The following is a 14,099-nucleotide window of genomic DNA, read 5'->3' on the forward strand; positions in this document are numbered from 1 at the left end:
CCAGATGACAGACAGTGTAGCAGAGGTGTTCTGCCAGAACAGCAGCCACCTGTGGTCCTGCAGACAGACCTTCTACCACGACCTGACAAAGAGACGTGTGTGAGGCCCATTGAACAAACACCAGAGATCCTTTTCATTAGGACATCCCACCTGGATGGGGGAATACAGTCTGGTCCACTAAATAATTTTATTTGTAAAATAATTTAGATCTATAATACATAGCCACTCTTTTAAAAACAATATGAAAAACAAATACTAAGAAAAATTGCACTAAGAAAAACAGCGACACAGAAACATTCCTGCCAATGCAATTTTATTATTGAAAAATACATTGCAAGAAAATCCTTCTGTGTACCTTATCTTAATGAAAAACCATATATATCTCATTGCAACACCACACATGAAGCATTAGTATATAAAAAACAGACTGTGAACTAGCAGTCAAATCTTACATTCTCTACTGCCTGAACAGCTAAATGGATGCGTGATGTGGTGCAGTAAAATGCCTGCAATGTTAACAAACCCACATTTTACCGAATGGCACTGTTCAAAGGCAGCAGTAATATAATAATCCTAAAACCACCGTTATTTAGAGCTTTATGGGCACAAGGAGCATGCACAGTCTTCCACAGACAGGCACAGGTTAGCAGTCCATTATCCAGCTCCCCGCCAGAGCTGAATTACCGTGCTAACCAGGAAATGAGTCCAAGATAATAAATCCAAAGTCTTCACATGGTTTATTAGCTTGAGGGCAGTACAATGCTAATCCCAGCTTTGCAGCTCATTTCAGGCTGGCTTGCATCCTACCAGGACGCACGCGGTGTGAATGTGTGCCTGTCTACAGAACTGTGCAGACAAACCCAAGCAGACGAGACTACCCAGGCGTTCCATAAACCGAAAGAAGTAATACTGGCGTGTAGGAAACAGAGGTAACGCGACTGGCGAACAACTGGCAGTTTTGTTAGTGTCACAACTTGGATTTTATATACGGTTAGAAAGCAATGAGGGATGGCAGGAAACCAGAAGGAAAAAGGTAGAAAGGAAAGGGAAAAAGAAACTCCAACTGACAAGCAAGCTGCAAGGCAGAGGTGAAACATAATGTGGGATCTCAATTACAATAAACAAGAGGCTGTATGTATAGTGGGAGATTGAGTTTTCCCATTGAAATATGGCCAAACAGTAGAATCGACATGTGTGTGTCTGAAATAAGTTGACTAGTAGTCCATAAAAACTGGAAAACTGTTTGGTAACTGCCTGGGGTTGATCTGTAAATATGCAATCAAATTATCTATAGAAGATGAAAAGCAGTCATCATCCATCTGGAACAGGGCTAGAAAAAACCTGATGGAGGGGTTAGAAATTAGGATAGTAGGGTCAGGAGAAACCACTAAGGAGGACATTCCAGGAATCAGAGCTTGGGAAACCAACCTGTCGTAAAGGCCATTGCAGGTGCTGTGTAGCCTACAAGGCATCAGGCTTCCGGGCAAGGGCAGAACTACAGTTTGAGGAAAGACTCAGGAGAGTGCCATAATAAAGCCAGGTCTCCCAAAAATGTCTCCAGCCCCCATGTGTAGCTTTGGCAGCCAGGAAAATCTTAATCTCTTTAATCACAGGTAGATAATTAGTCACAATGGGCGGTGTCTATGCCCAGCTGGCATAACACACCACAACTGTAGGAGTATGGGAGTACATCCACTACAGTGAGAATCTCCACTTAACCTCCAAACCTTACAGTAAAGCCTTACTAAGCATATTAAAAATACTTTTTTTTTTTCCCCCTCAGAGGCTTATCAATCTGTCAAAATTGACAGGGACAGAAAAAGAAATATCCTTGACTTTGTGACAACTTTCACCAATACGTGTACAAAATTTCAAATACCCGCTATGAAGGCTTGAGGCACAAGCAACTTAACAGCTGAAAGATCCTTTTCAGTGGGGTAAGCCAGCGCATTCTCATTAATCTCGTTTTCTGGCATTGTAAACTGAATTGGTTTTAGGTCAGATTTTCTGAACGCTCAGGGCTGAGGCAGACACCTGCTGTGTTTAACACAGGTCAAAGGTATTTAGTTTTTGGTTTGTTGCATATTAGTAGCAGAAGAGAAGTACAAGGTGACCATTCTCCATTTAGACACCTACACCTGCTGTTCAGAACAGCAATGAATTAGTGCTTAAAGCAGAGTATATAATCCAGCATGTTTTGAACACAAATTCTGATGCGTGGAACCCCCATATAAGGGCTGAAGAGAAAAAGCAGAGCTGCTAAGAAAAACGTGGGGAAAAAACCAAAATGTTGTCTTAAGGACACTTAATGTAAGGGTAGAAAATAAATAGGTTACAAATTCATGTGCACGTGAATGAACGGATAAACACCAGGTAAGATCTAGCCTTACCGTACAGATCGATCATCACTGCCTGTGACTGCTAAAGGCTTCTTCGGGTGGACTGCCAGGGCCCAGAGCTCCCCTTCACAGTGACCCTGCATTATCAGCATGGGTTTATCTCTCTCTCTTACTAGCACCTCAAATATTTCACTGTCCTGGGTCCCTGCTAATAGTCTGTCCGCTTTCCAACAGACGCTTCGGATGGACAAACCTGAGAGGGGACAAAATAATCGTAGATTAATGGCAAGACAAAGCGATGGTACAGTGAAGATCATTAAGACTTCAAGACTTAATTTAAAACAACTGTTATGTTTCGACACTGACGACATAATACATCACAGCTGATTAAATCTCAAAACAGTTCTGTTAAATTATTTCCATTTGACAGAAAAAGAGAAGGCTCAATCCTGGGAAAATGCTGAGTATCTAACACTTCTGCTTCAGGTTTCTCAAGAGACCAAGCACTTAAGCTTTGCGTGCTCCTTGGGAATTTAGTTTTCAAAGTTTTGGATTAGGCAAGGTTCCTGTGAGAGAAGCTGGTTTTATTCCTTTCTCCAGCACTTTACTTTTTTTAAACATTTAAATAAAACATTGAATACAATTTAAATGGTGAATTTAAATGGTTTGTGCCCATGTTATCACACCTCCACTTTAGTCCCAACTGATAATTAAAAAAAAAAAATTAACACCCCCCCAGAAAAAAAACCAAACCAAGAGAATCTTGCTTTGCATAACTTCTAGAGAACTTGATCTTATTTCATAAATCTCATCTTAACTATGCAGCTGGAATTTTACTAAGCCCAAGTTTAAAAAAACTCTTTAGCAGGCTGAGCAATTTGATAGCATTCTCTGGATGACTGCCTGCAGCGTTCGTGTTTTCTTTTCCAGTATATGAAAATTAAAGTTTGGATAATGGGTCTGGATGCTATGAGATGTGAATGAATAAAAAGCCTCCATTTGTCGTGTAGTCAAGGTTAGCCACGTCATCATTTGAACATCTTTTGGAACCAAATACACAATGCAATTAACGACTGGTCATATAAATAAAATATATTGTGTCATCTCTTGAATAGGGCAAATTAATCATTTATTGTCTTGTCCATTTCCAGTACCTTTTAATTTTCATAATGTCATTCTGCGACTTAGCTAAATCTCTACCAAAGCTTTGACTTACAGCTTCTCCTTGATAAACCCCAAAGGCCACACACAGAATGAAGCCCGGATGGTAAGTGGAAAATGAGTGTTGGTAAGTTTTAGAATAAAAGCACATCATTTGATGTGGGAAAGGTAATGTTTCCTGTGAGGTACTGCATACACAGATTAGCTGCTATCAGGTTGTTTGCTAATATACATGGATGTTTAAATAAAAAAGCCAAGACTGCGATCAGATTGTTACTGGTGATGCATCTCATTTTAAAAGTGTTCAGTACTCTTCAGAACAGGATGACTGACAAATGAGGATACACAGTAGGGGGTTGGAAAAGTCTCCCTGGAACTCTAGAAAGACGTTTGAAGTTTGAAAGCTGATGCCTTTGCAAACTGCTTTGGACAAAGTAATGGGAAAGGAGGGACGGAAGGTCAGGGGTAAGCACTTGAGGGTACCACCATTGCTTGAAGGTACATATGTGTTTAAGGTAATCAGTGCCATCCATGAGCTGCAAATGAAACGAAATGTCCCCACATTGTTAGTGATCATCAGTCGATGATGTGCAAGACAAAACAGCAGGGAAGGACAGAGATGGAACAGAAACATGGCAGGCAAGAGTTCTGTCTCACTGGAAGAAAACAGAGACAAGAAACCCTGAAACAGGGGGGGGAAAAAAAAAAAATGATGGCAAGGGGGTATAAGTACATGCTGCCACTTTATGACCTGCAGTCATCCCCAAGGTCCTACGTTTTTCTAGCTGTAGTCAGACCAGCAGTCCCACCACACTTTTCATACATACATCATGATGTCTTTTTATTTAGCCTCAAGGATTATGCCCAGGGGCACACCATCTTTGGCCAAGCTTTGATAAAATTTGGCAGACTAGTTTAATTTAATTTCTTGCCATCAAAGCGGACAATGGCTTTATTTTGACAAACAACCATAAACTTGAAGGATTGTGATGTTCTGAAGACATGATTTGGAGCGCATTCCAGTTTTAGTTTTTAGACATCAATTAATTTATCAAGTAATTAAAAACTGTTATAATGTATATACAAGTCTAAATGGAAACTCAATTCACTTTCTGCAAAAGACATTTTTTACTACTTTTTGCCAAATAAGAAAATAGCAAAAGCCTCTGTCGACAGTGTCTGAGCCATACAGAGGCCATTATGGTGCCTATGTTCTCTATCATTTAAGAGGTGGTAGAAATCATGGCATCAGGTCAGACTCACTCCATAGCAGATCTAATGAGAATTCACCTTCAATAAGCCCTTCCTTGATTTAACTTCCACCAAGATCAAGATCTCTTCTTAAGCAAACTGTAAAAGGATAGCTAGATGCTTTCTGCAGACAGTGCGCTAGAAGACGACACCTCTACGAACACGTCACAGCTCTGTAACGTAAGTTATAATTCTGAAGTAATATTTTTCCACAGAACATAACTACAGTCAATTCAAAGCAACTGAAGTTGGCTAAAGTCTGTTTTGCATTGAGTGGGGACACGACGCAGGCAGCAGTAAGAGCAAAAGAACTGTTTCCACTCCGGTCTCCCAAATGTGCGGGATAAAGCTCCCTCCCAGAATCCCTTCACAAAGAACCAGGGAGGTTGAAAACGCACGTCTCGTGCGAGTGCTGCTTTGTCTGAGTCACCCTACATATATGTTATTCTGACTTCTATGAGGAACAGATCGCCTCAAGACTGGTATTACCCAGAATGAGCTGTCTCACCCACATCCACAGGCTTATTTCACCACTGTTTTTAGAAAGTATTTCTAAATTGATCAAAACTGCCGTAAATGGCCCTAAGGTACTGCTATTGTTTTCCAGAAAAGAATGTTAAACACCATGATTCCGGCCACAAAAAAAAATACCTAAAGCCGGAAGTACAGAGCAAAGGGACTACTGGCTGGGTGTAGGTGACACTAAATCCCAGGAGTTTACAGTAAGGCAAACTGGTGGAGCAGTGTCCATCTAAGGCTGTTGGCAACTCACTTGTTGGATGAGCTGAGATATTGCAAGGCTATGCATTTTACAGGTATTAGAATCATCAGCTGATCTGGTTTAAGAAAGATGATAAATAAACAGGACAAGCTTATTACTAGATCACAGGCAAAAATATCTGTTAACTGGGAAAGAAAATGTTGTCCTTAGTGACCTCCTGAGTATTCCAATGGTAATTTTAATACAAAAACTATGTATAAAAACATAAGCTAAGAAGCAGGGGAAATTACCACTAACCATTACAAAGTTGGCTGCCAAAAGCCTATAAAGCCTACTCCAAACCAGCAAACAGACTCCTATACTCCTAATCCAAGTGGATGTGTAGAACTCCCAAACAACTAAGGTTTTGATAAAGCGTGCATTACGGTCTATGGAGATTATAAATGCTCTGAGAGTCTAATCATAAATAAAGTGATGACTAAGTTCACAGGAAGCAGGATTAGATTCAACAAATATGAGGGTCAAGAATTTAATAACATTCTCTTTATTAAAAATGCCAAGCGCTGCCATTCCAAATTAACCTAATGGAGTGCTCAGATGCACAACATCCTTGAATATCGGCTTCCAGGAATCTCAATTAATTAAACGAATTGCAACTAATTAGTTAAGATAAAGATTGGCTAACTTCCTTCTCCTACCTTTTGGGGTTTAAATAGTTTTTACTTATCCTGTACTTGCATGGTGGGGAGCAGCAACTATAAGCATCCCTCCGCTTATACTATGAAATATGGGAAACTCTTCAGGCTACATCATTGTCAGAGAAAAAAGGGAATACAGATCTCAAAAGTATATACAGTCATTAAGTAAAAAAACAGCAGTATGCAGAGACATTTATGCTTTAAATTAAACTGTGCCATAATCCATTATCTAGATGTGTGAAAAACCATTAAAGTAATAGCTCGTTACCTTTGTATCCTTGTTCAGTCTCCCTGAGATCAATTTTAGTAATGGGTTTGAAATCAGTGTCCCACAACCGAATGCAACCATCTCTCCCTCCAGTGGCAAAACCTTCCTCACAAGCATACATACTAAAAATTCCAGCCTGTTAACCAACAGTATAACAAGTTTTAAGGTTCTTTACAATCAATTTAAGTGCACAATCAAATATTTTTGAACAGACTCTTGTTAAAGGCTAGAAATTGCTAGGCAGCAAAAAGTTTTCCATCCAGAAAGCAAACCAGCAAACACAGGGGGATGCTTTTATTTCAAGTGTCCCACTTCAGTGACTTATGTAGATTGTTTTGCACAAATAGCAGCGATATATTCTATTAGCAGAACTTTAAATTTGACCTAGTTTAGATTATTGTAAGGACTATTAAAACTAAGAATGGAACACTTAAAATAAAAAGTTACCCAGGTTAAACAAAAACAAGCAAACAAGCAATACAAATATTCTTACAGGTGTGGAGATGATTGAGACATTCTTTCATGAATTCAGTTCAGACCTCATTTGGAATCTAACAGGAACTGAAAGAGCATCAATTCATTCTCTTCGTTGAAAGGCAAGTCTCTATTACAGTTTGAATTTCTTCATGTTTGAAAACACCTCATTGTTGATGTCTGTGCTGTATTACACTGGAATACCTCACCGAATGCCGGCTGATTCAGCATCTTATTAGGAAAACCTCTCAGTTAAGAGACAACTGAACTGCATGGAAATGAATACAATGAAGAGAAGACCTCTGTTTTCTAAGTGATCTTTTTCAGTGTCTTAATAAATTAATATGTCCAGAAATTAATTACACAGAGATTAAAAATTGGGCAAGAGAATGCATATTAGGCAGGGCAAACCAAATACTTATCAGGATGAGACAGAACCCATTATATAGATAAAGATTGTATTTAATCATTCTAATGAATCTAAATAAAATTCTGCAAACAAAATTCTGCAAATATACTACCGGGGTTTATTGTTTGCCAAAGATATTTCCATGTTGTAGCAGCTGCACATAACCACAACCTGGCAATTACACGGTAGGATGTCCCACTCACTTCAGTCCGACTGCTTTCATAAATTAGGGATACTTCTACAAATAACAATTACTGTCTTGAAGACTTAGATCTAATTTGAAGAGCTACTGCAAATCTCAATGCACTCCCAACATAATTGATTTTGGGAGGTCAGAAAAACCCGTTAAGTTTGCTGTGCTCTTTCTAGGAAGGTTCTAGAAGACAACTATAGCACCAACTGTCAGATTTCATACCACTCTAAGGAAAACACTCTTGCTTCCTTTTGTTCCAAAAACCCATGCTAGAATGCCATTAGCCACAATCACATTCAAAACAGGAGTAATTCTCAAATACATTTGAACCGAGACATGAAAATCCTACTGCGCCTTTACCGTAGCAACAACAAGAGACATACATTTATTATATCACAGTTAGAAATTTGACACAACCCTACACATTCCCTTTTCTCTCATTGTAAGTGTTTCAAATTAGAGGGGATGTGTGTGTTATGAAGCCAATTAGAGTAAACTGTCGTTGGAATGGTTGGAGTACAATTCACAGATTAAACGTGTTTACTCCACTTTGAAGCTTTTATGAAGAGTCAGTCTTCAGCATTGGGAATTTTAGTGGTAAAATTCTATTTAAAATAAGATCATTGGGTTACCAACTATTTTTACATAAACTGATCATAGCTGAAGCTACTCAATCCATGAAACTTTATAGATTTAGAAACGTCACTTGAGATTCAGTTTGCGTGGTTCAATCAATGCTAAAAATACCAGGAGTTCTGTCAGTATCAGTTCAGCAGCGAGCATCTGTTGACAACATGTAAACAAAGAACACGATTACATTGAAGTTCTTGACTGATAAACAGTCTTAGAAATTATTCTGACCTGAAACAGAAGAAAAACTTTGTAGTTAAGCCCTCAAGAAGTTTTTATTTCAGCCAGTGACATTAAAAACACAACTTACACTATGCGCTCCTTGAATTGTGCGGACTAAGTTTAGCCCTTTCCAAACATAGATGTCTCCATTTAAAGCACCAGAGTATGTGATATCTTCTTTTGCACAGGCTAAACAAAGGATTGTTTGGAGATCTCCTGTTTTACCGAATATCCCTCTCTTTGCCGTCAGTGCGTTTCCACACAGTGTCCAAAACTGTGAAATGTAAATGGCAGATTAGGAAATGTTTCCGCAGAATTCCTGTTTTTTTCATGTAAGTGTGCAGATCTCGCAGATGTGCTTCCCTATAGAACAGCGTCTGGACAGACATTTAAATGACTCCTGTAGTTCTGTCAGAATGCCCATTACTCCAAAATCCAACCACTTACCAAGGAAACCCCCAGGGAAATGCAGTAAATCTAAAACCAGAAAAAAAATGATCAGACTGAGAAAGTGAGGCACAATTCTGATCCACTAGTGCTACACTACCCCTTCTCATTATCTCACTGTCTTCTAGCACGTCTTGCCAGGTGATATCTGTCAACTGGTGAATGCACCCTTTTGAAAGCCAGAACATCTTGGTTTTCTTGCCTGCAAAACTTAAAATACAGCTACAGTTCTGATCCTGAAGAGCTTAGGTGCCTGGAGCAGACATTTCTACCCTTTTCCAGCACAATGAGAGATATGTCCCTCAAGTAGAGTGACATTTACTGAGAAACCACGTGTTGGACGGAGGCTGCAAACCCTTGTAGGTGACAGGAGGACAGGCTCTCTAAGCGTGGCGTGGTGGCTTTGTGACTGTGACACAGACACAGTAACGTTCTGCAAAAAAGAATGTAACACTGACAGAGAAAAGAGCCCGGAGAATACAAAGTTTGTCTTTCAAGGGTGTCTTTAGTGGTGGGCTAGAAATACCATACTGTTCATTTTTTAATCAGTTCAGAGTGCTTTTTTCTTTAAAATAAACAGAATATTATCAGAGACTAGCGTTAGTGCACTCAGCTCTCCCTCAAGGACCAGACCTTCCGGGGAAGGCAGAGTAAAGAGAATTTCAATGAGATGTGCAAGGCAAGTGCTGAAACATCCAGGCCTGCCAGCACTGGGATGTTCTGGGCACGTGCAGAAACACCAGTAAATCTGTGTGGTGCTGCACAGTCCTGAACAGACTCGCCAGCTCAGGTCTTTAGTAGGTTATGCATCTATGCTCCATGGTCCATTGTGAGTAACACATATACTCCCCTCATTTCTGGTTAGGAGGGCATGAGAGCAGGTAGCGGCGTTAGGAAACGGGTGGAAGGAGAATCCTGAGCTCAGGGTGAGGCTGAGCCACACACTTAGGCTTTACCACAGCTTCCGATATCTGCTCAGCCGAATGAGCCAACAGAATGAAATGCTAAAGGAAAAATGGCACTATTCCCAACTATTAGTCCTAATTCTCAAAGTGATTCCTTTGGAGTTGATCTTTTCCCTCATTGCAAGTGATTATCACATTCCCACAGCCTTATAACAAAGGGCAAGCATACAGATTGCTGTTTGAGCATCACTGGAGGGGAAACATCTACTCATGTCCCCCCCACCCTCCTTTTTTTTTTTTTTTGCATGCATCTATCTATATGTATTTACGTTGCCTGGTATTATGCACGTTCAGTGTAATTATGGTCATTTTAAACAGAATACAGGTGCCAAACAAAGCTAGGTTTTGGAAAACAGCTTGCAGAATACAACAGATGGTATCACTTGTGCCAAAATCACCCACGGTTTGAAAGCAGCGATAGTTGTAAGGGCACAAGCTCCTCTGTAACCAGAACTAGAGATATTAACTGGTTTCCTAAACTTGTAGTTAAAAGCTCTTCCCACCCCAGTCATGTGAAATAATTGCCATCTGTTAGGAATGCTTTTCATGAGACAGGAGAAAAATAGAAACCTGCAGGGAACATTGGCAAACAAGGATTTCTTTTTAGCTTTCCACAGAATGTTTTATCCTAAACTTACAGTATATACCTAGGGTCATATTCAAATCACGTTCAGAAAAGGTGACTTGGAGAGGGCAAATAGAGGGGCACTAGAGTTTTCATCTGTTCATCTCTGCAGGTCTTGCATACCTCCTCTAAAAAAAAGCTGGTGGCAGGCCAAACAGCAGTTCATTCATTCATACTTTAACTCAGTTCCTCCTATGCCTGTTTAGGGACCCTTTGTGCTGCTTGAGGAGAGAAATCATTAAGGCTAAGACAATTTAGAGATGATGGAGAGGACAAGGAACACAAAAATTACAAGTGTATAATAATGATAATTACACCAAACAGTCTTCCCGCCTTGCTTGTTAAATGGATTTGCACCTCAGTCACTGCTGAAGGTCTAAATTGGCTTCCAGCAAAGAGTTTTGCTAAAATGTTCACAAAGAAAGAATAATATAAACTCTCAAATATATAAAGCCCTCATCACACATAAGGAAAAAATTCTTTTGTGACGTTTATTTAACTTTTAACAAGTAAACAATAAAAGCTATTTACCTTTATGTGTTTTACTCCACAGCTCACGATTCTATTTGGTTGATACTGATCCCAGGAAATATCGAATATCTGTTTAAGAAATAGAGTAAGCTGGTATTTTAAATTATACAGTACTTGCATCTAGCCTCAGTTTGCTTTTACCAATTTTCAGGCATCATTTCTGTTGCAACAGATCACTAAAAAAAGAAAGAATCCTATTTAGGTAAGTTTGGGACTCTCCGTAAACGCAGTTTACAGCAAACAGGCAGGCTTCCTCACACAGCTCTGTCAATGCACCTCACTCCTGCCTTCACACTACCAATCCATCCCAGTCCAAGACATTTCTGAATAAGCAGTATTTACTGTCTCAAATAACATGGGAATTATGGTGTAAGCCTTTGTTCCTCAAGTTTAGGCAAGAAAGATCGGTACCTTTATCATTATTTTTGATAAAAGGTACCTGACTACCAAAAGACTTCAAGGACAAAATGGGTGAATATCATTTGTCTGACCTAATCTACAGAGTTAAAAATTAATTCTTCCTTTTGATTAATGTTAAAATTACATTTATAATAGCTTGTATCAAAAAAATGAAGTATCAGATCCTACATACTTTAGCAGAACAAACGGTGTAGTCTATGACTATGGGATTATGCCAAATGGAAAATATTGTATAAAGTTTAGACACAAAGAGTTTGTATTTTAGCCCAGATTTTCAGCAATATATTATTTTTAGACTTTTCACATCTGGCATTCAATGCCCAAGCTGGGAACCGATGAGGTTACCACAATCATTAGTTACTTCAGGAAATGTGTGTCTGTAGAGAAAGACAATGGACTTTTTGCTCTTTTAGCTCTTCAGCTGTTAAGTATAACTCACAAGAGAAAGTCCACCGGCTTACAGGAACCTATTCTCTTAATCTTACCCATCATTCATCTTATACACAAGGAAGCACTGCCTTCCTACAAGATATTTATCTTCCTTATAAACATCAGGGTTTACAGTAGTTCAAGGACTATTTTCTATAAGTGTTGTTACAACACACAAGCTATTTCACCTTCAGAAATGCTTTATGCCTCGTGCACACTAAACCCGCAGAATTTGCGGCCTCATTAGATAAGCATCCTTTCCCATTCCCTCTTCAGTGCAAAATCTCCTTTTTCTGGCTGTGAAAGCCTACTGAGACTAAGATTTTAGTCCTTCTTGCCTGTCCTAAAGTCTTCTGCTAACTCTTGTACCTACTGAGGTCAGTAGCAAAACGTCACTGACGTAACTGGAAAGTGAATCAGTTCTGAAACAGAAAGTTGAATGAGGACTAAGATTCCGTTGTGTTGGGAACATTGTACAAAGGAAGTACCAGATTTACTCAAGATGACAGGCAAGATGTGGACTGTATGTACACACAAACTGTAAGGAAGGGTTTAGTCTGCTGCTTTGCATATATAAATACTCCATCAGGTGTAGTAAAGCATTGTAATACCTCAAGATTATAACTCTAACAAGTTATAATATCATAATATGGATAAAAGTTGACAGAATGTGTCCATAATCCATTTTCATTAGGCATCCTTGTGCTTATGTATGTTGGTGAGGTATTTTGCTTATGCTAAACCTGTTTGAACATTTCCTAATCCTGCATAATATTCCAAACTCAGACCTGTTCAGTTCTCATATTTATTGATGTTATTATGATCCTTTACCAGATCTTAATAGATATAAATTATAGTTAGATATAAAAGGAATATTTATCCTAATTATCTATTTCCTACAGGTGATTGTCTTAAGCAAAAATAAAAGCGAGGTAATAACAGTTTCCCTTGGGATAAAATGTCTTTCTGACTTATTCAGAAAGAACATTATCTTTGCCCACTGAGCCAGCATTTCACATCTCATATAAAGAGCTATATATCATCCTAATCAGTGCGTGGTTACAAAGTACTTCCTCCCTAGGCTTGCCAGACAGTCAGCTCAAGGATCCATCACGTGCCTCGCTTATTAACACAGTGCTTTGTGCTATGTCTGGCCCAATGAGAAGAAATAAATACCTTGTTCAATGTTTTAAAAGCCAGGTATAATGATCAAAATTATCTTTGCATTTACTTAATATAAACAATAATTATTTTTAAAACATTTTCATATCTCCCAGACAAAATTCAGTAAATCCATCACACGATTACCCTGTCTGAATGGCCTGTAGCAGTTGCCAGGAGTTTTCCTTTCTTCCAGTCCCAAATACACACTGTATTTTTGGCATCCAGTCCCACTGAAGCTAAACGCTGAGGAAAAACAATAGTAATCCGGTTAACAGAAAATCAACTCCAAAATCAGTTCACTCGAGTTCAGATTATTATGTGTACAAATGGATTGTCCCACATGTGACTGTTTGAATTGCATTGTGAAGGGCACCATCAGGGTATTCACACCTAGCCTTGACTTGCTGGAGAAAACACTCAAGTGGCTAATCTTTTCTAGAAGTCAGTTTAGATAATTTCAGGTTATCAATGTCTGAAGTACGATTCTTCTCACAAAAGATCTGAGGTGCTTGTTTCAGGTGCACGCCATTCCAGCATTTTGATCTATTAGCCTGATAATGAATGGGAAATAAAAGCTCTTAGTATTTCCAAATACGGTTTTGTTCAATATACTCATTTTGACGGGCTTTAGAGTCGAAATTGGATATACTGTTAACAAACGCCTTTTACGTGACTTAGTATATCACATCACCAATTAAAATCTCAGTAGTGCAAGAAAGAAAAATAACAAAATAAAATGGAATGGAAAATCTTCCTGTCTATGTTGAATTTATTAGATAGCAACAAGTTCAGGTAGGTCTGATTCTCAGTTTCTTTTCACCTTAATATTGACAATGACTACTTGAATAATTAGGGAAGAGGGGGAGAAGGTGAATCGCATACATCTGCAACATATCCAGAAGATCAGCAGTTATTGTGGAAGTTGTAGATGTTTTTCCTTCCAGTGACTGTCCTAATTATGTCCAGCTTTACATAATTTCCATCTGAGTTTCTTATTAGGCGAGAGATCTTTGGATGTCAGACCAGAGATGGTAGAACAGGGTGTTGTGATCTGTACCAAGGCAAAGACTAAGAAAGCACCAAATGTACTTCAATTGTATGTAACGAACGTGATGTCAGCGTGCGTTGGATAGGGATATGCGATGGATATGT

At 39.0% G+C, this 14,099-nt stretch overlaps 1 protein-coding gene across 1 annotated transcript in view; it reads right to left on the minus strand.

Moving 5' to 3' along the window:
* EML6 (echinoderm microtubule associated protein like 6) overlaps nucleotides 1–13,190 on the minus strand; it is a gene marked incomplete at its 5' end in the record, with an annotated part of 70,758 nt that extends 57,568 nt beyond the window's left edge. The window contains 5 exons of the mRNA XM_010151401.1: nucleotides 2,391–2,592; nucleotides 6,439–6,574; nucleotides 8,455–8,640; nucleotides 10,935–11,003; nucleotides 13,092–13,190. Coding sequence (XP_010149703.1) covers nucleotides 2,391–2,592; nucleotides 6,439–6,574; nucleotides 8,455–8,640; nucleotides 10,935–11,003; nucleotides 13,092–13,190 — 692 coding nt within the window. The remainder of the gene's footprint in view (nucleotides 1–2,390; nucleotides 2,593–6,438; nucleotides 6,575–8,454; nucleotides 8,641–10,934; nucleotides 11,004–13,091) is intronic.
* Between the last annotated feature and the right edge of the window lie 909 nt (nucleotides 13,191–14,099).

The sequence above is a fragment of the Eurypyga helias genome, unplaced genomic scaffold (assembly GCF_000690775.1).
Source record: "Eurypyga helias isolate BGI_N326 unplaced genomic scaffold, ASM69077v1 scaffold12005, whole genome shotgun sequence".
NCBI classification, from domain to species: Eukaryota; Metazoa; Chordata; class Aves; order Eurypygiformes; family Eurypygidae; genus Eurypyga; species Eurypyga helias.